Source organism: Salmo trutta, chromosome 14 (assembly GCF_901001165.1).
Source record: "Salmo trutta chromosome 14, fSalTru1.1, whole genome shotgun sequence".
Lineage (NCBI taxonomy): Eukaryota > Metazoa > Chordata > Actinopteri > Salmoniformes > Salmonidae > Salmo > Salmo trutta.
In genome coordinates, this window is record NC_042970.1 from 29943352 (window position 1) to 29968713 (window position 25362).

At 43.7% G+C, this 25362-nt stretch overlaps 1 protein-coding gene and 1 long non-coding RNA gene across 7 annotated transcripts in view; one reads left to right on the top strand and one right to left on the bottom strand.

Moving 5' to 3' along the window:
- Positions 1–25362, top strand: part of LOC115207754 (cyclin-dependent kinase 18) — a 65817-nt gene that overhangs the window by 21266 nt on the left and 19189 nt on the right. For 4 of the 6 annotated variants that reach the window (XR_003881045.1, XM_029775212.1, XM_029775214.1 and 1 more), the window contains exon 1: positions 15285–15466. The exons of 1 other annotated variant lie outside the window; for it this stretch is intronic. Coding sequence is in view for 4 of the 5 variants with exons in the window: in XM_029775212.1 (XP_029631072.1) it covers positions 15295–15466 (172 nt within the window). In the remaining variant the exon portion in view is untranslated. Of the gene's footprint in view, positions 1–13517; positions 13563–15284; positions 15467–25362 lie in introns of those variants that run through there. One more of the 6 variants, XM_029775216.1, reaches the window with a different exon arrangement.
- On the bottom strand, positions 13524–14619 carry LOC115207757 (uncharacterized). The gene is made up of 2 exons (XR_003881046.1): positions 14250–14619; positions 13524–13805 (listed from the first exon to the last, which is right to left on the bottom strand). It is a non-coding gene; the product is annotated as an uncharacterized LOC115207757 (long non-coding RNA).

Consider the following 25362-nt stretch of genomic DNA (forward strand, 5'->3'; position numbering starts at 1 on the left):
GTCTATAATTTTAATAGTAGGTTTATTTGAACAGTGAGACAGAATAAAAACAAAAAAATCCAGAAAAACACATGTCAAAAATGTTATAAAATGATTTGCATTTTAATGAGGGAAATAAGTATTTGACCACTTTGCAAAACATGACTTTGTGATTGCCAACAAGGGTTTTGCCACCAAGTACTGAGGTCAGACGTTTCTTGTAGTTGGCCGCCAGGTTCGCACACATCTCAGGAGGGATTTTGTCCCACTCCTCTTTGCAGATCTTCTCCAAGTCATTAAGGTTTCGAGGCTGACGTTTGGCAACTCGAACCTTCAGCTCCCTCCACAGATTTTCTATGGGATTAAGGTCTGGAGACTGGCTAGGCCACTCCAGGACCTTAATGTGCTTCTTCTTGAGCCACTCCTTTGTTGCCTTGGCCATGTGTTTTGGGTCATTGTCATGCTGGAATACCCATCCACGACCCATTTTCAATGCCCTGGCTGAGGGAAGGAGGTTCTCACCCAAGATTTGACGGTACATGGCCCTGTCCATCACCCCTTTGATGCGGTGAAGTTGTCCTGTCCCCTTAGCAGAAAAACACCCCCAAAGCATAATGTTTCCACCTCCATGTCTGACGGTGGAGATGGTGTTCTTGGGGTCATAGGCAGCGTTCCTCCTCCAAACACGGCGAGTTGAGTTGATGTCAAAGAGCTCCATTTGTCTCATCTGACCACAACACTTTCACCCAGTTGTCCTCTGAGTCATTCAGATGTTCATTGGCAAACTTCAGACGGGCATGTATATGTATTCTTGAGCAGGTGGACCTTGCGGGCGCTGCAGGATTTCAGTCCTTCACGGCGTAGTGTGTTACCAATTGTTTTCTTGGTGACTATGGTCCCAGCTGCCTTGAGATCATTGACAAGATCCTTCCGTGTAGTTCTGGGCTGATTCCTCACCGTTCTCATGGTCATTGCAACTCCACGAGGTGAGATCTTGCATGGAGCCCCAGGCCGAGGGATATTGACAGATCTTTTGTGTTTCTTCCATTTGCGAATAATCGCACCAAATGTTGTCACCTTCTCACCAAGCTGCTTGGCGATGGTCTTGTAGCCCATTCCAGCCTTGTGTAGGTCTACAATCTTGTCCCTGACATCCTTGGAGAGCTCTTTGGTCTTGGCCATGGTGGAGAGTTTGGAATCTGATGGTGGGACAGACTGATTGACAGATGTTGAATCTAAAGCCCTATTTCCACTATTGAATAATGCAACCAAACCATACTACACTCTTGAATAATGCAAGAATCCACAAGCATGTGCAGACAATTAAAGGGTTTATTTTCTCGTCTGTAGGTTACACTCATTGCCTTTCAGCTTCAAGGCAAAATTACAGAGTTGCTAACAGCAGTCTTCATCAAGTAACAATAGACTAAACTATTAACCCTCTCATACGAATATAAAAGTACAGTAAGCCTACCATACAACATCACAACAAACCAAGCTTCATTTTTATCAACATCATGCAATTCATTACGTGGTGAAAGCAAATTGTGAGTATAAGTGAATTCACTGCCACAAGCTGTTTTATATGGAAGCTCATACCTGCCACACAATTTCTTTTAAATAAAATGACTCATGATATGTCAACGTGCACAATTAGTCTGATCACCTGTAGCCTACTGTTAACCACAGCTGCAGGTAGGCTAGAGAAACCATCTGGACCTGGCCAGGGGGAAATGTAACATATTTGTATAGCCTAAGCTATGTATTTATAGCTTAAAATAGGCCCATTTATTTGTGTTCTGGAAAATGTGAATGTGATCAAATTTGGTTTATATTCAAACTTCGTCTGGCTAGGTTACATGAGCCTTTTAAATCCAAAATGATTGACTGTATGAGTATATTTTTAATTACAGATGCATAGGCCTACACGATGAAACCCTGCATACAGCGAGCTCAGCCCTGTTAGTTTTATTGTCCAATCGCAGTGGTTGTCTCTTTGTCCATGTAAAGGGTTTGTTTTCGTCTTCCCTCGGAGCAGGAGTTTTTCCAGCCTCCTGAGTATAGTGAATGACACTGTGCAGCACACTGTGGTCAACACAGCCAAGGTCGACATCGCATGTGCCAGATGCAATCACATCACATGCACCTGCATAAGTACATGAACACACACACACACACATACACATACACACATTTTTTTGCAGGCTCACAAACAGACATGCTCACACACATTTACAATATACACTTACAATATTTATACTTGCAAACACTGAGTGCACACAAAGCCCTTGTAATTACAAGCACAATATGACTATAACCAAAAGGCAATTGACCAAACATGATAAGAAATGTAACATAAATGACCTATTACATAAAGCTGTATGTCCAGGCCTGGAACACAATGTTGCACTCTGATGTTGGCCCAGCAGAGTGAGATATTTGTTTTTCACTCAGGCACATGGTTTACAGTAGGCCTTCTATTCAGAAAGAGAGACAGATGCACATACACTAGACGCACACACACTAGACGCACACAACAGACCAGAGGGGGAGAGACAGCGAGGGAGGACAAGAGAGAGACCAAAGAAAGGAGCATTTGTTTTATTACGAAGCATCTCTGCCGCTGGTGAGAAAAATACAAAAGGTCATCTTTATTATTGTCTCACCACAGTTTAGAGAGAGGGATGGATGGGGAGGAGGGAGAGAGCTGGGGAAAACTCCCACAATGCATGGTGCGTCTCTAGAGTGCATGAGACACGCAAGACTGATGTTGGACACATGACAACAGTCCCCATGGAACATGACCAGAGGAGAAACAACACAGCTCTTCACCATTGTACTTATTATCTACAGTCACACACAATTACCACAACAGCCCTTTAGAATTAGAACATTTCTTTAAAGCAAATCAGTGCTTCCAATTCTCTCTGTTTTCTTTGTGCATAATCGTTCTGAGTAGCCTGTCTTTTTTCTCTTGCACCTGGAAATAACCAACTTTGCACAGGACTGCTCAGAGGCGGCATGTGTCTGTGTGAGCTTGCGCGTGTACATTGGTGCGTATGTGATCTGTAATCTGGTACATGGGGGACAGATGTTCAATGTTCCTGTGTGTGCCTTCTGTCTGCCGTCCATCTGCCGTCCTCTGGGGACATTCTCTGTAGGAGTGAGTGGTGCATGTTGCACATGTGTGTAGAGACAGAGTGTGTGTGTGAGAGTGTGTACACTTGTTTTCCTACCTTATCAGGACCCCAGTGTCCTAACAATTCACCCGAATGTCCTGACAAGGTAGTAAAACAAGAACATTTTTGAAAAGTCAACTTTTTCATGTCCTGAATTTGTTCAAATGCTATGTTAAGCTTAACGTTAAGGTTAAGTTCAGTTTTTTAGGGGGTTAAGGTTAGAGTTAGGTTAAGGATTAGGGAAAATATGATTTTTAATGGTCAAACATTTTCACTCTCCAAAAAGTCCTGAGATTTCATGAAAATAAAGGGAAATGTGTCTTCCGCATTTAACCCAACCCCTCTGAATCAGAGAGGTGCAGGGGGCTGCCTTAAATCGGCAACCACGTCTTCGTCGCCCGGGGAACAGTGGGTTAACTGCCTTGCTCAGGCATTGAACGACAGATTTTTAACTTGTCAGCTCGGGGATTCGATCCAGCAACCTTTCGGTTACTGGCACAACGCTCTAACCACTAGGCTCTGTGTGTGTGGGTGTGTATGTGGCTTTCGGCGGTTACACAGATAGCACTTGAATGACCAGTCTTTCAGCGCGTGTGAACTGTTGGGGCGAGAGGTAATATGACCAAAGGCCCAGCGTGATCCTCACTACTGCGCAGCTAGGCAAACACACACTGCAGAAGAGCAGTATGTTCGTAGTACAGTACAAAGACACACACTCATTATTCTTCCTGAATTTCATTTGTAAAAATAAACACCAGCGCTCCATCTTTTCTCTTCTCACACCCCACTCTCATCACATGCCATTCCTGCTGCATGTGCTTTCCATCTCTTTCTAAACTCCTCTCACGTTGCAGAATTCCTAGAATGGACAAAGTCCATCAAACCACGTCAATGGAAACCCAATATGGCTGAAGTGGTATTCAGGATTGTGATGCACACTTGCCATGGGACATTGAACATCTATTTCAATTTTCTCATCCTCTCTTTTTCCAAGGAAATATCTGTCTGTGTGTGACTGTTGTCTCCTCTCTGGTGACCACAGCTAATGTTATTATGTTGGAGTGGACAGAAGGTCTGCCAGGTTCATAGGAAGTCATTGTAAAATCACACATCAGATTAGACTGCTGACACACTGGGTGGTAATGGCTTTTCCTACTACTCAGCCCAGAAACACATTTCAGCCTATTGCAGGCTGGTTCAGGTGTGGATGAGCCAGAGAAGGAAAGACAGAGAAAGGGACAGAGAGATGAGTCAGAGATCAGGGTAGCACCATTAAGGCCGTCTGTGTCCAGGAATGATCAGAGGGAATGAACGGCTGGACTGAGCACCCCAATACGACCAGATGCTCTTTGATAGTGTGACACACACACACACACACACACACACACACAGGAGACTAATAGAGAGTAGGAGACCATAGAAACCAGCCTTCACTGCTGCACAGAGAAAGATGAGAGAATGATGAGAGAGAGAGAACGATTAGAGAGATGGCTAGAGAGAGAGATGTAATGAGTGTGAGGGGGGGTATGGTTATATAAGGTATTGACACAGCAGTGTCTGGGTTGTGAACAAGAGGTGACTGTATTGATTAAATGCTATCCTGCTGTTTTTCTGCCTCATTATTCAATCCATCAGTGATCTGAGATTAGCATCAACAACAGCCAAGGAACACCACACACAGAGACTGCCTCTTTGTCTCCCTGTTCCTGACCTCAACCAAAGACCACAACCCAATCACTGGCTGTTCTGTTTGGTGTGTAAGGGCATCCAGTGCACATTAGGTAAGGGAACGTTGGCTCAGCAGAGGTCCGCCTGTGCAATGGGCTGGCAGGATGATACCATCCCTCAGTTATACAATTTAGTCATTTAGCAGATGCTCTTATCCAGAGAGATTTACTGTTAGCGCATTCATCTTAAGATAGCTAGGTGGGCCAACCACATTTTTCCTTAATAAAGTAGTTTTCAGCAAAGTCAGAGCTAGTATGGGGAAAAAAGTCAAGTGCAAGTGTTAGTTCACAAAAGGCATTTTGGGGGGGTGGGAGGGCCAAGAGACCAGAGGTGGCAGAACTGAGTGCTCGGGTTGGGGTGTAGGGTTTTTGAGCATAGCCTGAAGGTAGGGAGGGGCAGGTCCCCTTGCTGCTCCGTAGGCAAGTACCATAGTCTTGTAGTGGATGTGAGCTTCAACTGGAAACCAGTGGAGTGTGCGGAGAGGAGGGGTGATATGGGAGAACTTGGGAAGGTTGAACACCAGGCGGGCTGCAGCCTTCTGGATAAGTTGCAGGGGTTTGATGGCACAAGCAGGGAGCCCAGCCATCAGCGAGTTTCAGTAGTCTAGACGGGAGTTGACAAGAGCCTGGATTAGGACCTGTGCCACTTCCTGTGTGAGGTAGGGTAGTACTCCATGGATATTGTAGAGCATTAACCTGCAGGAGTGAGTGACAACTTTGATGTTTGCAGAGAACAACAGGGTGTTGTCCAGGGTCACGCTAAGTTTCTTTGCACTCTGGGTGGGGGACACCGCAGAGTTGTCAGCGGTGATATAGATGTCTTGGAGCGGGCAGGCCATCCCTGGAAAGAAGAGCAGCTCTGTCTTGTTGAGGTTGAGCTTGAGTCATAGGATGTGGAAAGGGAGAAGAGTAGGGTCGAAGAGGCAGAATCAGGAGACAGAAGCATTTAACAGAAGGGAGAGATGATAGGATAGAAGAGGTAAGAGTAGAGGGGGAGAGAGAGCGAAGATTGAGACAGCGCATTAACATCTGGGTAGGAGCTGAGTGGATAGGGAGACAAAAAGAAACAAAGTAGTGATCAAAGACCTGGAGGGCAAGTCAGTTAAGAACAAATTCTTATTTACAATGACGGCCTAGGAACAGGGGAAGAACAACAGATTTTTACCTTGTCAGCTCGGGATTCGAACTAGCAACCTTTCGGTTACAGGCCCAACGCTCTAACCACTAGGCTGCCTACCACCCCTAATATTAGTAGGCGAACAGCCTCTGGTAAAGATGAGGTCAAGCGTATTGCCTGCCTTGTGAGTGGGAGGGGACTGTGAAAGGGAGAGAGCAAAAGAGGCAAGGAAGGGAAAGGTAGTTAGAAATAAATTAATCAAAAGCAGATGTCAGGAGGGTGAAGTAGCCAAGTACGATGAGTGGTAAGCCATTGCCAGGAAATTAGCTTATCAAGGTGTCAAGCTCATTGAGGAAATCTAAGGGCACCTGGTGGGCGATAGATGACAACAATGTCAAGCTTGAGGGGACAAGTGACAGTGACATCACGGAATTCAAATGAGGAGATGGACAGGCGAGTAACAAAGAAAATATGAGAGAAAACGTAGTGAGATGAAGAGAGAGCAGCTGGAGTAGCAGTGTCATCTGGGGTGATCCATGTCTCCGTCAGGGCCAAATAGTCAACGGACTGAAGGGCAGCATAGACTGAGATGAACTCTGCCTTCTTGACCTGAGATTGTCAGTTCCAAAACACTGACAGAGACCAGGAATTCCACATACTGTACCCTGCGCGCACAACCTAAATTAGAAGGGTTGCAGCCAAGGGGTGTGGAGCAAATAACAAGGAAAGCTAGTCAAGTGAGAGAGTGGTATGGAGCCTTCCTCAATTTTCCTTCCACGAATAACTCCGCAAAACAACGAGACCGCCACTGCCACGACCACCGGTACACAGCTCCTGCTGAGAAAACAAGGAAGACTGAAGTACTCATACAAATTGCCTTGCAGAGGTGAAGAGCACAACTCCCAGTACTAATGACAAGTAATTTTTCCAACAATTGTTTACAGACAGATTATTTCACCTTATCACAATTCCAGTGGGTCAGAAATTTATATACACTAAGTTGACTGTGCCTTTAAACAAGTTCGAAAATTCCAGAAAATGGTGTCATGGCTTTAGAATCTTCTGATAGGTTAATTGACATCATTTGAGTCAATTGGAGGTGTACCTATGGATGTATTTCAAGGCCTACTGTCAAACTCAATGCATCTTTGCTTGACATCATGGGAAAATTAAAAGCAATCAGCCAAGACCTCAGAATTATTTTTTAGACATCCACAAGTCTGGTTCATCCTTGGGAGCAATTTCCAAACGCCTGAAGGTACCACGTTCATCTGTACAAACAATAGTACGCAAGTATAAACACCATGGGACCGCGCAGCTGTCATACCGCTCAGGAATCAGACGCGTTCTGTCTCCTAGAGATGAACGTACTTTGGTGCGAAAAGTGCAAATCAATCCCAGAACAACAGCAAAGGACCTTGTGAAGATGCTGGAGGAAACAGGTACAAAAATTATCTATATCCACAGTAAAGCGAGTCCTATATCGACATACCTTGAAAGGCCGCTCAGCAAGGAAGAAGCCACTGCTCCAAAACCACCATAAAAAAACCAGACTACGGTTTGCAACTGCACATAGGGACAAAGATCGTACTTTTTGAAGAAATGTCCTCTGGCCTGATGAAACAAAAATAGAACTGTTTCGCCATAATGACCATCGTTATGTTTGGAGGAAAGGGGGGAGGCTTGCAAGCCGAAGAACACCATCCCAACCGTGAAGCACAGGGGTGGCAGCATCATGTTGTGGGGGTGCTTTGCTGCAGGAGGGACTGGTGCACTTCACAAAATAGATGGCATCATGAGTTAGGAAAATTATGTGGATATATTGAAGAAACATCTCAAGACATGAGTCAGGAAGTTAAAACTTGGTTGCAAATGGGTCTTCCAAATGGACAATGACCCCAAGCATACTTCCAAAGTTGTGGCAAAATGGCTAAAGGACAACAAAGTCAAGGTATTGGAATGGCCATCACAAAGCCCTGACCTCAATCCTATAGAAAAGTTGTGGGCAGAACTGAGAAAGCGTGTGCGAGCAAGGAGGCCTACAAACCTGTCTTAGTAACACCAGCTCTGTCAGGAGGAATGGGAAAAAATGTTCGCCCAACTTAGTATGGGAAGCTTGTGGAAGACTACCCGAATCGTTTGACCCAAATTAAACAATTTAAAGGTAATGCTACCAAATACTAATTGAGTGTATGTAAACTTCTGACCCACTGGGAATGTGATGATAGAAATAAAAGCACTCAACAGTATTATTCTGACATTTCAGATTCTTAAAATAAAGTGGTGATCCTAACTGGGAAGACTGGGAATTTTTACTAGGATTAAATATCAGGAATTGTGACAAACTGAGTTTAAATATATTTGGCTAAGGTGTATGTAAACTTCCGACTTCAGCTGTATGTCCACTCAAGGCTAGGCGTCCCGCTAGCGGGACACCTGTCGACATCCGGTGAAATTGGAGGGCGCGTAATTCAAATAAATAATCATAAAAGTTATGGATATTAAACATTTATGAACATGCAAGTATCTTATATCGGTTAAAAGCTTAAATTCTTGTTAATCTAACTGCATTGTCCAATTTACAATAGGCTTTACAGCGAAACCATACCATTCGATTGTTTGAGGACGGCGCCCCACAACATATTTTTCTACCTGCACAGGCTTCATAAAAATCACAAATAGCGATTAAATAAATCACTTACTTTTTGAAAAACTTCCTCTTATTTGCAATCCAAAGGTTACCAGCTACAACATGCATGGTCATTTTGTTAGATAAAATCCTTCTTAATATCCCAAAAAGTCTATTTAGTTGGCGCCATCGATTTGAGTAATCCACTCTTTCAACATGCAGACAAAGGAATCCAAAAAGCTACCGCTAAACTTTGTTAAAATACGTCACAAAGACTGATTTCCAACTGTGACTCCCAGTACCAAAACTCAAAATTCTTCCTCGTTTGGTAAGAAACAAGCCTGAAACCTTGAACAAATACTGTTGACATCTAGTGGAAGCCATACGAATTGTAATCTTGGAGCTAGAATTGCATAGGACCCATAGCTTTCCATTGTGAGAGCATGGGATCTCAAAAAGAAAAAAATTGGGTTGGTCTTTCTTTGGATTTTCTCCTACCATCTCAATTGTGTTATAGGCTCATACATTATTTTAACATTTCTACAAACTTCAACATGTTTTCTCTCCAATGGTACCAATTTTATGCATATTCTGGCTTCTGGGCCTGAGTAAGGCAGTTTACTTTGGGCACATCAGTCAGGCGAAAATTCTGAAAAAAGGACCCTAGCCCTAATTTAATGTTAACATATGTGTTATAAACATTTGGAATTTCGACACTACATGCAAACATGAGCATTTCTGCATCTCACCGGAAGAAACGGGCCAGCTACATTTCCTTGTTGTAAGCAAATCACAATACCCACAATTCAGTGATTTCAAGATGTGGAGGACTGCCCCGTGGAGGTTCAAAGAGGAAGGCATCTGATCAGCCAACATCAACACAGCAGAAAAGAGCTAGCTAGCTTTCAGAATATACTGGCAAGACATTCCAAAGCATATCAATGTAATGAGCCAGCTTATATCTGGCAATGTGATTTGTAACTTTGCAGGCTGACATTAGCTTCATTAGGTTACGTTAGCTAACCTTTAGCTAGCTAGCTAACCAACGACCACAGAGGTTAACGCAACTGTTTTCTATTTAGAGTCCGATCCCATCTGCATCAACATCAAGCTCAGCACCAGGAACTAGTGTAAGCCACATTCTAAAATCGACTAAATCTTTCCCTGACTACTCCATGATGAGCAAATAAATCTGCTGGAGCTAGGCATAAACATGGTCCGTGTGTTGTCGTAGTTCGTGTGTTTACAAGTAGGCTACAACTTCTACAGTAGTTTTCTGTATTATGGAGGCTTAGTTGCTTGTTCATGCAAGGCTTGAAGTCTAAATTGGAGAAAGGGAGGTATTAGTAAGGAGGGTGGGTGGGTGACTGACTGACTGATGTCTGTTGGGGGTGGGTATTGTGTGTGAAGGTTAGTATGCATGATTTATTGACATGAAAAATACTTTTACATGTTACATTTATAGTTTTTTTCAGTATATAAAACACATGTCAAGTGTTGGTCCCATATTTCATGAGCTGAAATAAAAGATCCCAGAAATGTTCCATATAAAGCTTCTCTCAAAGTTTGTGCACAAATTTGTTTACATCCCTGTTAGTGAGCATTTCTCCTTTGCCAAGATAATCCATCCACCTGACAGGTGTGGCCTATCAAGAAGCTGATTAAACTGCATGATCATTGCACAGATGCACCTTGTGCTGGTGATAAAAGGCCACTCTAAAATGTGCAGTTTTGTCACACAACAATGCCACGTCTCAAGTTTTGATGGAGTGTGCAATTGGCATGCTGACTGCAGGAATGTCCACCAGAGCTGTTGCCAGAGGATTTAATGTTAATTTCTCTATCAAAAGCCGCCTCTGCTTTATCAAATTTGGCAGTATGCCCAACAGGCCTCACAACCGCAGACCACATGTAACCACACCAGCCCATCTTCACCTGCTAGATCGTCTAAGACTGTTAGAAACTGTCTAACCTGTCTGGGAACCTGGGACGTTTGCGTCCCACCCTAGTCAACAGCCAGTGGAATCGCATCGCGCGAAATACAAATACCTCATAAATGCTATAACTTCAATTTCTCAAACATATGACTATTTTACACCCTTTTAGAGATACACCTCTCCTGAATCGAACCACGTTGTCCGATTTCAAAAAGGCTTTACAGCAAAAGCAAAACATTAGATTATGTTAGGAGAGTACCCAGCCAGAAATAATCACACAGCCATTTTCAAAGCAACTAGCATGCATCACAAATACCCAAAACACAGCTAAATGCAGCACTAACCTTTGACAATCTTCATCAGATGACACTCCTAGGACATCATGTTACACAATACATGCATTTTTTGTTCGATAAAGTTCATATTATATATAAAAACAGCATTTTACATCGGCGCGTGACGTTAAGAAAATATTTTCCCTCAAATGCTTCCGGTGAATCAGCGCTACAATTTACAAAATTACTATTCGAAAACATTGTTAAAATGTAATATTGTCATTCAAAGAATTATAGATGAACATCTCGTGAATGCAACCACCTTGCCAGATTTTAAAATAACTTTACTGGGAAATCACACTTTGCAATAAACGAGGTGCTATGCTCAGAAAAATAGGCTAGGCGATACAGGTTAGCGCCATCTTGGAACCATCTAAAATCAAATATACTATTGTACATATTCCCTTACCTTTGATTATCTTCATCAGAAGGCACTTCCAGGAATCCCAGGTCCACAACAAATGTAGTTTTGTTCGAAAAAGTTTATAATTTATGTCCCAATAGCTCCTTCTTGTTAGTGCGTTCCGAAGGCTACTCATAATGTACGAGGCACGCGGGACTTGTCATCACGAATGTGCAAATAATATATATTTACGTTCGTTCAAACATGTCAAACGTTGTATAACATACATCTTTAGGGCCTTTTTCAATCAGAGCTTCAATAATATTCAAGGCGGATGATTGCATTGTCTTACTAAATGTTTCGGAACGAAATGGTACCCACGGGCGCCCGCGTCATAGTAGTAATGGCCCTCCCCCTATGACCAACTTTCCAGGCCTCTCGTTCGGTCAGTTTTTACCGGAGAAGACTCAAACCACTTTGTAAAGACTTGACATCTAGTGGAAGCCTTAGGAAGTGCTAAATGAATCCTAACTCACGGTGTGTTTCATAGGCAAAGTGTTGAAGGTGATTCCACAAATCAGATTTCCACTTCCTGCATGGAATCTTCAGGTTTTGGCCTGCCATATGAGTTCTGTTATACTCACAGACACCATTCAAACATTTTTAGAAACTTTAGAGTTTTCTATCCAAATCTACTAATTATATGCATATTCTAGTTACTGGGCAGGAGTAGTAACCAGATTTAAAATCGGGTACGTTTTTTTTATCCGGCCGTGCAAATACTGCCCCCTAGCCCCAACAGGCTAAGGGAAGCTCATCTGCGTGCTCATCGTCCTCACCGGGATCTTGACCCGACTACAGTTTGGCGTTGGAATCAACTTCAGTGGGCAGATGCTCACCTTCCATGGCCACTGGCATGCTGCAGAAGTGTGCTCTTCACAGACAAATCCCGGTTTCAACTATACCGGGAAGCTGGCATACAGTGTGTATGCTGTCACATGTGTGAGCGGTTTGCTGAGGTCAACGTTGTGTACAGAGTGCCCCATGATGGCGGTGGGGTTATGGTATGGGCAGGCATAAGCTAGGACAATGAACACAATTGCATTTTATCGATGCCAATTTAAAATGCACAGAGATATCGTGATGAGATCCTGAGGCCCATTGTCGTGCCATTCATCCGCCACCATCACCTCATGTTTCAGCACGGCCCCATGTCGCAAGGATCTGTACACAATTCCTGGAATCTGATAATGTCCCAGTTCTGCAATGGCCTGCATACTCACCAGACATGTCACCCTTAGAGTATGTTTGGGATGCTCTGGATCGACGTGTACGACAGCCAGTATCCCCCAATATCCAGCAACTTCACACAGCCATTGAAGAGGAGTGGGACAACATTTCACAGGCCACAATCAACAGCCTGATCAAACTATGCGAAGGAGATGTCACTGCATGAGGTAAATGGTGGTCACACCCGATACCGACTGGTTTCTGATCCACACCTACTTTTTTTTTTAAAGGTATCTGTGACTAACAGATGCATATCTGTATTCTCAATCATGTGAAAGCCATAGATTAGTGCCTAATGACTTTATTTCAAGTGACTGATTTCATTATATGAACTATAACTAAAATAACTGAAATTGTTGCATGTTGCGTTTATATTTTTGATCAGCGTAATAACCATCATATCGAACTTAATCCCGTGAAGACACGGTGTGGTCCTCCCACTACGACTCGGGAAAGCATGCAATTTATTGGACTTTCCATATGAAATAAGTTATGATGAACTTCACAGGATGGTGAAAGTGCTGGTGATTAGCTTGATGCTCCTTTCCAATAAATATTGAGGGTCCTATTCTGGTGACATGATGATTGATGCTTGCATTCGAAAAATTTAAATATCGCTCTTTTGTCAATAATAATAATAATAATAATAATCTCATCATGTAGGCTATACCTGCACTGTATCCGCAAGCTGTTTTTTTTAGAGCGCACGTGCCAATACCAGATTGTGCACATTCACTATACAAAACCATCAGTAGGGTTGAAAATGCGATGGAAACGCACTTAACTTAGTGGGAATTTAAATCGCAAACTTTTTTATGTGCACTACATCATCACGCACAGACTTATCTTCAACAAGTCAATTTGATGGAAACATCTCTGCTGGGAAAATGTGCATATTTTATTTATGCAGATTTTAGATAAATCGCATGAAAGTCTGTTGCAAATTAGATGGAAACCTAGTTACTATAGCAAATACGTAGACATGGCTTGTATTCAAGAAAGCATTTATTAGCTCTGGAGACCAAGGTGAGTTTACACAGCAGTATGCAGGAACAGTTATGGCAATGTATGACATATACAAAAGAAGAAAAATATACTACTAACGCTTTTAATAAATACTAGAGTTCTATAAAGGGAACACTTGCAAATGGTGTATTTGGGTGGTGCAGTGAGGTGTTCTGAGTCATTTTGATACAAGGGGAGATCGTTGTTATGGGACCTTTCACATCTCCTCGAGTCATCAACCTCTTTGTATGCAAGCGGTATTGTCTGTGAGAAAGACAAACGCTATTACACATTCATGAGCAATCGTTGTGTACTGTCTAATTCCTACTGTAGCAACATGGTGTAGCATGAGACATCTCACAGACACGTTAGCTAGCTAGCTAGCTAGCTACTACACACAGGTGTAGTTACTCCAAGAATAATATGAGTCCTCAAGCCAAAGTCATTATTTTACCCTCTGCCATCAACAAAACATTTCTACAGTATTGCTCCTAATGAGAGGCACTGAAGCTAGCTAGGCTAGTTAGCTAGCGACTACAGTACATTTTAGGTATAGTAAACACAGCTAGCTAGCTACATTTGGCCAGTTGTGGTACTAGCAAGCCCTGTTATGCCTGAATTGATCACCAAATTGTATTGAACAACACCGCCTTGTGCAAAAAAAAAAGCTTATATTGCTAGCTAGCTACCGACAGCAAAACAACTTACTCGTTTGTCATTTACCATTCTGAGGCCTGGTCCAGCTGGTCTCGCAATTATTCTCACTGTCTCAACTCCTCTTCAGTGTATTCTGGCTCAACTAAATAAGGCTGTATGTTCCTATGTAAAAGAACATAAATGTTTGGCCGTCCAGCTCTTCTTGGAAAAAGGAATCATCAGAAGCAGCCATTGTAGGTAATTATTTAGCAATCTTGGATAGACAGTGCACGGTAACATAGCTCCGGTGAAACTGTAAACTAGTACTGCTCACGTTTTGAAAAGCCTGCCTTCGAGAGTGGGAACAAGAAAATATGGCTCCCGTCAGGCTTTAGTCTTTACAAAGCGAGGGGAAATGAGTCAACCTAGACATCCTGCAATGTCCTGGCAGATAGGAACCAATGGCTCTATTGAACAAGGACAACCTTACCTACTCGCTGCTAGTGTGATCGTGCAATTGTTGAAACACAAAGGCCACAATAATTGCTACAAAACATGACGCCATTCATAAGATAAGACAGTAGGCTCCCTCAACCAATGACATCATTGGTTGAACTCTCTCGGGACAAAAATACAGCTATAGTACATAATTATGTCAAACAGCCTCATGTAAGTAGACTGAAAAAAACAGCCCAAATACTGTCTAGTGGTGAAGTTGCCCTTTAAAGTAGATGGCCCTAGCTAGCAAAAAGACAGTACAAGACAACAGATGAAGACAAAAATTATTCTTACCACTCCTGGAGATATCAGGAGTAATATCAACAAAGAAGTTACATATTCACTTTCATCTGTTCAGACGGTCTAATCGTTATTCTCTTTCACCCAAGGGGTGATGGTTAGTGGTGGTTGAAATTCTATAAATGTGGTTGTAGCCTGTAGAGTTGGACGCTTCTACTGTAAGAGTAAAGGACATGGTGTTGTTTGAGTAACTTTGCTTTGGATCTGAAAACTTGTGGTAGCTCCCTGGGCTAATGCTTTGGCTTTACCTCAGTGGGCTAACATGGCTTGGAGTAATACAGAAAAACAGTGTTCAATACCCAGTCATTCACATACACGTATGCCTTGTCTGACTGTCTCGCGCTCTCTTCATCAGGTACTGCTCCTCTGTGACATTAACAAGATGAAGAACTTTAAGCGACGTTTCTCTCTGTCGGTCCCTCGCACCGAAACCATAGAGGAGAACGAGTTCACCGAGCAAATCAACCAGCTCAACATCCAACACACTCAGGGTAAGACCTTTAACTCTACCCAACAATTTATTTATTTATTTTTATTTCACCTTTATTTAACCAGGTAGGCAAGTTGAGAACAAGTTCTCATTTACAATTGCGACCTGGCCAAGATAAAGCAAAGCAGTTTGACACATACAACAGAGTAACACATGGAGTAAAACAAACATACAGTCAGTAATACAGTAGAAAAATAAGTCTATATACAAAGTGAGCAAATGAGGTGAGATAAGGGAGGTAAAAGCAAAAAAGGCCATAGTGGCGAAGTACATACAAAATAGCAAGTAAAACACTGGAATGGTAGATTTGCAGTGGAAGAAAGTGCAAAGTAGAAATAATGGGATGCAAAGGAGCAGAATAAATAAATATAGTAGGGGAAGAGGTAGTTGTATGGGCTAAATTATAGATGGGCTATGTACAGGTGCAGTGATCTGTGAGCTGCTCTGACAGCTGGTGCTTAAAGCTAGTGAGGGAGATAAGTGTTTCCAGTTTCAGAGATTTTTGTAGTTCGTTCCAGTCATTGGCAGCCGAGAACTGGGAGGAGAGGCGGCCGAAGGAGGAATTCGCTTTGGGGGTGACAAGTGAGATATACCTGCTGGAGCGCGTGCTACAGGTGGGTGCTGCTATGGTGACCAGCGAGCTGAGATAACGGGGGACTTTACCTAACAGGATCTTGTAGATGACCTGGAGCCAGTGGGTTTGGCGATGAGTATGAAGCGAGGGCCAGCCAACGAGTGTACAGGTCGCAGTGGTGGGTAGTATATGGGGCTTTGGTGACAAAACGGATGGCACTGTGATAAACTGGATAAACTGGATGTAGTCTATCGAGTAGAGTATTTGAGGCTATTTTGTAAATGACATCGCCGAAGTCGAGGATCGGTAGGATGGTCAGTTTTACGAGGGTATGTTTGGCAGCATGAGTGAAGGATGCTTTGTTGCAAAATAGGAAGCCAATCTAGATTTAACTTTGGATTGGAGACGTTTGATGTGAGTCTGGAAGGAGAGTTTACAGTCTAACCAGACACCTAGGTATTTGTAGTTGTCAGAACAGTCAGAACCGTCCAGAGAAGTGATGCTGGACGGGCGGGCAGGTGCAGGCAGCGATCGGTTGAAGAGCATACATTTAGTTTTACTTGTATTTAAGAGTAGTTGGAGGCCACGGATGGAGAGTTGAATGGCATTGAAGCTCGTCTGGAGGGTTAACACAGTGCCCAAAGAAGGGCCAGAAGTATACAGAATGGTGTCATCTGTGTAGAAGTGGATCAGAGACTCACCAGCAGCAAGAGCGACATCATTGATGTATACAGAGAAGAGAGTCGGCCCAAGAATTGAACGCTGTGGCACCCCCATAGAGACTGCCAGAGGTCCGGACAACAGGCCCTCCGATTTGACACACTGAACTCTATCAGAGAAGTAGTTGGTGAACCAGGTAAGGCAATCATTTGAGAAACCAAGACTATCGAGTCTGTCGATGAGGATGTGGTGATTGACAGAGTCGAAAGCCTTGGCCAGGTCAATGAATACGGCTGCACAGTATTGTTTATCGATGGCGGTTAAGATATCGTTTAGGACCTTGAGCGTGGCTGAGGTGCACCCATGACCAGCTCTGAAACCAGATTGCAAAGCGGAGAAGGTGCAGTGGGATTCGAAATGGTCGGTAATCTGTTTGTTGTAATCTGTCTTGGCTTTCGAAGACGTTAGAAAGGTAGGGTAGGATAGATATAGGTCTGTAGCAGTTTGGGTCAAGAGTGTCCCCCCCTTTGAATAGGGGGGTGACCGCAGCTGCTTTCCAATCTTTGGGAATCTCAGACGACACGAAAGAGGTTGAACAGGCTAGTAATAAGGGTTGCAACAATTTCGGCAGATAATTTTAGAAAGAAAGGGTCCAGATTGTCTAGCCCGGCTGATTTGTAGGGGTCCAGATTTTGCAGCTCTTTCAGAACATCAGCTGACTGGATTTGGGAGAAGGAGAAATGGGGAAGGCTTGGGCGAGTTGCTGTGGGGGGGTGCAGTGCTGTTGACCGGGGTAGGAGTAGCCAGGTGGAAAGCATGGCCCGCCGTAGAAAAATGTTTATTGAAATTCTCAATTATAGTGGATTTATTGGTGGTGGCAGAGTTTCCTATCCTCAGTGCAGTGGGCAGCTGGGAGGAGGTGCTCTTATTCTCCATGGACTTTACAGTGTCCCAGAACTTTTTTGAGTTTGTGTTGCAGGAAGCATATTTCTGCTTGAAAAAGCTAGCCTTGGCTTTTCTACCTGCCTGTGTATATTGGTTTCTAACTTCCCTGAAAAGTTGCATATCACGGGGGCTGTTCGATGCTAATGCAGAATGCCACAGGATGTTTTTGTGTTGGTTAAGGGCAGTCAGGTCTGGAGAGAACCAAGGGCTATATCTTTTCCTGGTTCTAAATTTCTTGAATGGGGCATGCTTATTTAAGATGGTGAGGAAGGCATTTTTTTAAATAACCAGGCATCCTCTACTGACGGGATGAGGTCAATATCCTTCCAGGATACCGGGGCCAGGTCGATTAGAAAGGCCTGCTCGCTGAAGTGTTTCAGGGAGCGTTTGACAGTGATGACAATGCCCAATGACACACAGCAATCCTCTCCTCTGTCCTTGTCTCCAGTGGGTCTTGCTGTTATGAGCATTGCTAAGGAATGACCAGTCCCTTTCACAGCGTATTGGGACTATATTTAGACACAGGAAGCTCAAAGTCCTGATCCCAGATCTTGCATTACTCCCTCCATTCATTCATGGATCAGGCCATTATTGGATGCATTCATAATCAAACCACCAGCCCAGTCATCTCTGTACCAGCCCCACTTAGTCTCCACAGCCTGATTAGTCACACTGATTTCCGGCTGGGCTGAGGGAAGGCTGGGGGTTAGAAGAGGTTAAGACACACATTTATACAAGCTCTGAGTGGAGAGACGGAGGAGAAGTGAAGGAGAAAGAGAGGTGTGAGAGAGTAATAGGGGGTGCCAGGAGCTGAGGCTGATAAGCAGGGTTCAAGACACATTTATACAAGCAAATCTCTCTCGCTGTGGTCTACTGGGTCAGAGTAACACCCATCCTCTCATCTAGCACCAGTCTGCCCTACAGCAGTGATAGAAAACAATGTTGACAATATTGATTATTATATCAATTTTGTAAATCTCCAAAGTGAGCTTTGGCAATATGTACATTTCTACGTCATGCCAATAAAGCAAATTGAGAAGACATTCAAAACCTTTTAAACATTGTGTTCTTGGTGTTCACCATTTCTCATGCTCTCTTGACCTCATAGTTACTTCTCTCACTATTGAGGCAGCTAACCTTGTACAGAAGTTTAGTTTATTAGGATCCCCATTAGCTGGTGCATATGCAGCAGCTACTATTCCTGGGTTCCACATAAAATACATGTAAATGAAAGATTACAGAGCAGTTATAGAAAAGAACATGGAGCACACTGGGATTCAGAATAGAGGTCTGGATGGATGGGAATGTAGCGTTGTGTGATGCCAGCCGTCGTCAGCTGTCTGGGGAAAGCAGCTGTGTCTGATCTAACCCCAGAGAGTCCTGTACCTCCTGATGCAGAGAGCACTCCAGGTCTGAGTGAGTGAGTGAGTTAATAGGCTCTCTGTCAATCCAGACATTCTGCCCTTCACAACCCCTTCTTCAATCACAGCCTATTTCAGACAATAACTGAACAAAAATGTCAAAGTAATCCTTGATTTGAATCAGGGCAATGCGGTCCAACTGTCTGTCCATGTTTGGAGACAGACTTAGCTCACATTTTTCCCAGGATTAACCACATTCCCTGGATATTCCTTTCAACTCCTAATGAGGTTGGGATACATCAGCAACAGACCTTCAAATATTTTTTTCCCCCACATTAAAATATAGTTCAATTAAATTCCCTGACACTGAAATACCATAACACACAATCAGTTGGTCACATCAGAGGAGCCGTCTTTACAGCGGTCACATCAGAGGAGCCGTCTTTACAGCGGTCACATCAGAGGAGCCGTCTTTACAGCGGTCACAGAGGAGCCGTCTTTACAGCGGTCACATCAGAGGAGCCGTCTTTACAGCGGTCACATCAGAGGAGCCGTCTTTACAGCGGTCACATCAGAGGAGCCGTCTTTACAGCGGTCACATCAGAGGAGCCGTCTTTACAGCGGTCACATCAGAGGAGCCGTCTTTACAGCGGTCACATCAGAGGAGCCGTCTTTACAGCGGTCACATCAGAGGAGCCGTCTTTACAGCGGTCACATCAGAGGAGCCGTCTTTACAGCGGTCACATCAGAGGAGCCGTCTTTACAGCGGTCACATCAGAGGAGCCGTCTTTACAGCGGTCACATCAGAGGAGCCGTCTTTACAGCGGTCACATCAGAGGAGCCGTCTTTACAGCGGTCACAGAGGAGCCGTCTTTATAGCGGTCACATCAGAGGAGCCGTCTTTACAGCGGTCACATCAGAGGAGCCGTCTTTAGAGCGGTCACATCAGAGGAGCCGTCTTTACAGCGGTCACATCAGAGGAGCCGTCTTTACAGCGGTCACATCAGAGGAGCCGTCTTTACAGCGGTCACATCAGAGGAGCCGTCTTTACAGCGGTCACATCAGAGGAGCCGTCTTTACAGCGGTCACATTTATTGCAAAAAAAGAGAATAACACAATCAGCTCGCAGATCAGAATTACCATCTAGGTTCGTTAGGGAAGTTTTAGCAACATAATATCCCCTTCAGTCGCCCATCTCAGCTGGTAAGCAGCTACATCAAACTTAAAATGACAAAGAAAAAAAGTCAGTCACACCTGAATTAGGCTGATTAATTCAGTATCATATCCCACAGGCTAACAAACTCAGACACGCACACACATCTACAGCGTTACAGCTAATCTAATGAGACATCCCAAATCAGTTTGGATTCACACACAAGCCTAACACAATTACTACTCCACTACTGCAGGGCTAGCTCCTAGCTGTGTGTGTGTGTGTGTGTGTGTGTACCAGGGAGGCCACCCGCCTGCCACTGCCAGTCTAATCTTTAAGTCAATCTAATACCTAGTTAATATCCAGTGCAGCTTCTCAATTAGATCATTATTTTTTATATTCTAACAAGTGTACTGATGGAAAGATAAATCTAATCAAATCAGTTCAGATCATTACATCAATCACTGTCATACCAACTTGTAACAGAGCCAGCCAGAGAAGAATAGATGTAGAAACATATTAGTAGCCTACAACCATAGGTTTCATTAGAAATCACATGTAGTGAGGAACCTAAAGTCAGCAGACAGTTCAGGCTCCATATTAACAAACCTAATGCAGTGGTAAACCTAAGGGCTCCATATTAACAAACCTAATGCAGTGGTAAATCTAAGGGCTCCATTTGAACAAACCTAATGCAGTGGTAAATCTAAGGGCTCCATATTAACAAACCTAATGCAGTGGTAAACCTAAGGGCTCCATATTAACAAACCTAATGCAGTGGTAAACCTAAGGGCTCCATATTAACAAACCTAATGCAGTGGTAAATCTAAGCACAGGCACTATAGGTCCAGGGGTTTGTCAGAAATATGCCTGTTATAGTCTGTTATAGTTTGTCAAATGGTTTACAGAAACTAAATAACAAAATGTAGACATATCTTTGCTAAATACAGTGAGGGAAAAAAGTATTTGATCCCCTGCTGATTTTGTACGTTTGCCCACTGACAAAGAAAGGATCAGTCTATAATTTTAATGGTAGGTTTATTTGAACAGTGAGAGACAGAATAACAACAAAAATATCCAGAAAAACACATGTAAAAAATGTTATAAAATGATTTGCATTTTAATGAGGGAAATAAGTATTTGACCCTAATGCAGTGGTAAACCTAAGGGCTCCATTTTAACAAACCTAATGCAGTGGATTTTGAGTCACACTCAAAATTAAAGTGGAAAACCACACTACAGGCTGATCCAACTTTGATGTAATGTCCTTAAAACAAGTCAAAATGAGGCTCAGTAGTGTGTGTGGCCTCCACGTGCCTGTATGACCTCCCTACAACGCCTGGGCATGCTCCTGATGAGGTGGCGGATGGTCTCCTGAGGGATCTCCTCCCAGACCTGGACTAAAGCATCCGCCAACTCCTGGACAGTCTGTGGTGCAACGTGGCGTTGGTGGATGGAGCGAGACATGATGTCCCAGATGTGCTCAATTGGATTCAGGTCTGGGGAACGGGCGGGCCAGTCCATAGCATCAATGCCTTCCTCTTGCAGGAACTGCTGACACACTCCAGCCACATGAGGTCTAGCATTGTCTTGCATTAGGAGGAACCCAGGGCCAACCGCACCAGCATATGGTCTCACAAGGGGTCTGAGGATCTCATCTCAGTACCTAATGGCAGTCAGGCTACCTCTGGCGAGCACATGGAGGGCTGTGCGGCCCCCCAAAGAAATGCCACCCCACACCATGACTGACCCACCGCCAAACCGATCATGCTGGAGGATGTTGCAGACAGCAGAACGTTCTCCACGGCGTCTCCAGACTGTCACATGTGCTCAGTGTGAACCTGCTTTCATCTGTGAAGAGCACAGGGCTCCAGTGGCGAATTTGCCAATCTTGGTGTTCTCTGGCAAATGCCAAACGTCCTGCACGGTGTTGGGCTGTAAGCACAACCCCCACCTGTGGACGTCGGGCCCTCATACCACCCTCATGGAGTCTGTTTCTGACCGTTTGAGCAGACACATGCACATTTGTGGCCTGCTGGAGGTCATTTTGCAGGGCTCTGGCAGTGTTCCTCCTGCTCCTCCTTGCACAAAGGCGGAGGTAGCGGTCCTGCTGCTGGATTGTTGCCCTCCTACGGCCTCCTCCACGTCTCCTGATGTACTGGCCTGTCTCCTGGTAGCGCCTCCATGCTCTGGACACTAAGCTGACAGACACAGCAAACCTTCTTGCCACAGCCCGCATTGATGTGCCATCCTGGATGAGCTGCACTACCTGAGCCACTTGTGTGGGTTGTAGACTCCGTCTCATGCTACCACTAGAGTGAAAGCACCGCCAGCATTCAAAAGTGACCAAAACATCAGCCAGGAAGCATAGGAACTGAGAAGTGGTCTGTGGTCACCACCTGCAGAACCACTCCTTTATTGGGGGTGTCTTGCTAATTGCCTATAATTTCCACCTGTTGTCTATTCCATTTGCACAACAGCATGTGAAATTGATTGTCAATCAGTGTTGCTTCCTAAGTGGACAGTTTGATTTCACAGAAGTGTGATTGACTTGGAGTTACATTGTGTTGTTTAAGTGTTCCCTTTATTTTTTTGAGCAGTGTATATTTAACCTTTTTAACTAGGCAAGTCAGTTAAGAACAAATTCTTATTTACAATGACGGCCTAGGAACAGTGGGTTAACTGTCTTGTTCAGAGGCAGAATGACAGATTATTACCTTGTCAGCTCAGGGATTCAATCTTGCAACCTTTCAGTTACTAGTCCAATGCTCTAACCACTAGGCTACCTGCCGCCCCAATAAGATTAATAAGATTGGTTGTAATAAAATTAAACTGAAAAACAAGCAAATAAATGTAAAATGTAATGATTTCATCAAATCGACAGGAGAAAAAGACACGCATTGCTGTTTGAAACGGAAACCAAGCTATTTTTACAGGTTACAGTTTTACAGGTTACAGAACTTCTAAATACGAGGTTCACCGGTATTCAGAGGTTCTCATCTCTCGTTTCATGATGGGCATGGACACGTAGCCTACATCATGGAGGGGGTTTTAATCCCGTCCAAAATGGGACCTACATGGCTAAAATAATGTGGGCCTCCCTACAATGCATAGATAAAAAGGGAATTTCAGCTCACAGTTTTACTCCTCTCAAACTTGATATTTTAATTTAATAATATTTTAATGAATGATTAACATTTTTTCAAAAAGGTTTCAGGAGGCAAACCCTTTATCGGCAGTCTTGCCTACTTCGCGATTGCATTGGGCAGGCCAAAAAAAGCTTTAATGGAGAGGGCAGGTTATGCTTGGTTTTTAATCAAACAAAATGGGAAAAACATTAGATGAATGTTTCTAAATACGAAATATACAGGCATCAAAAGCACATTCGGCTACTCTTGTTCCATGTGCATATGGGCAGTGTGCCGGATAGGCTGCGTTTCCAGTCAAAATGCATGCAATAACAAACTTTTACCACTAACACCAGCTTTTGGTTGGGCTTAAATTTCCCCATCAGCGCACCCTGAAAGTAGCACTTTGGGTCATGTTTTTACAGGACACATCTCAAATATTTCCACTCCGCCCATCTGAGCGCAAGTGAGCTGATATAAGACAGGTAAATTGCCGAACATGGCATTATGGCTGGAAAATGCCAGTGGACCCGTTTTTACATGACGAAATTGCAAACTAACATACGTTTGACACTAGAGCCGCCTTAACGCCAGCAAGAAATAGCCCTTCGTGTCTTTGTCCACTTCTCCAATGATTGTGTTTCCTAACTTGCCATGTGAGAGCCTGCAGTCTGCCCTTTACTACATAATTCACTTCATCAGATATCTCCCATCTCAGACAGGATAGGACTAGAACATTGTGTGCGCGCATGTCTCACCTGACCCCAATTAAGAGCATACAGATCAAAGGGTTGCTGTAACTGTGATATTTAAATGAGCCAAACAGGCTCCCTTTCTTTCTCTCTCTGTGCCCACTCACAGCAGGAATATTAATCAAACTTAGAACCATTCATCTATTGCCACTTCATTCCATCCAATTCCCCCTTTCTCTCCTTCGTTGATCTCTCTATCGCTCTTTTGTCCCATCTGTTTTTGGTCACCTTATTTTTCTAAATACTGAGAGCTACTTGCCTCCTAACTTTTAGCTCAACTCAAATCTAACATCTAAATCTCCATCATCACCTGCATGGATGTACAGCCAAAAATGGTCTCTGTGTGAGTCTGTGTATGTAGAAGTAGCCAGGGCTTTTTCATTTCCACTAATAAAGGCTGTGATACTGTATCGGTCAGAGAGAATACGTAGACAGAGACGGATACAGACAGAGAGCTCGCTGGGCACACACTGGTTGAAACAATCCTCGACTAACCTGTGCCCCCGCACACCGACTCTGTACTGGTACACCCTGTATATAGCCTGGCTACTGTTATTTTACTGATGCTTTATGTTCTATTTAACTTCTTTTTTTACTTAACACTTTCTTAACTGCATTGTTGGTTAAGGGCTTGTAAGTAAGCATTTCACTGTAAGGTCTACACCTGTTGTATTCGGCACATGTGACAAATTGACTTGATTTGCTGTTATCACGTCATTTCAATGAAATTACGTTGAATCAACATTGAATAATCGAGTTGACGTCTTTGCCTCAGAAGAGAGAGAGAGGATATCTCCCTCCATTTAGCCACATGCGCACACGTTTTTGTTAACAATCAGTGTCCCCATGGAAACACAGAGTTAAAGAGCTCACCACAGTCTACATCAAACACCCCGAGAGGCAGCGGGCTGAATGCATGTGCACACACGCACACACATCCAATAAGTATACACACATAGACACACGTATCCACATACACAGAGGTGTTAGTCGATGCGATGGAACAGACACATCCACTCCAAACACATCCACTCCAAACACATCCACTCCAAACACATCCAACAGCAGCTAGACCAACAACCCAGTCACACACAGGATCAAACCAAGGCTGAAACACAAGCTGTTCAGAGGACTGTAAACACATGCACATATTTCCACACTGTAGCTGATGCAGCCTTGTGTAGTGTCTGAATGAGTGCTGTATTTCTTTTATTCGTAAAGTGTAATTGTCCACTCAATCTGCTGTGTACAACACTGAAGAGAGGTTGTTCAAGCAAGCCTGTCCGTGCGTGTTTAAGGCTACAATATGGATTATTTCTCAGCA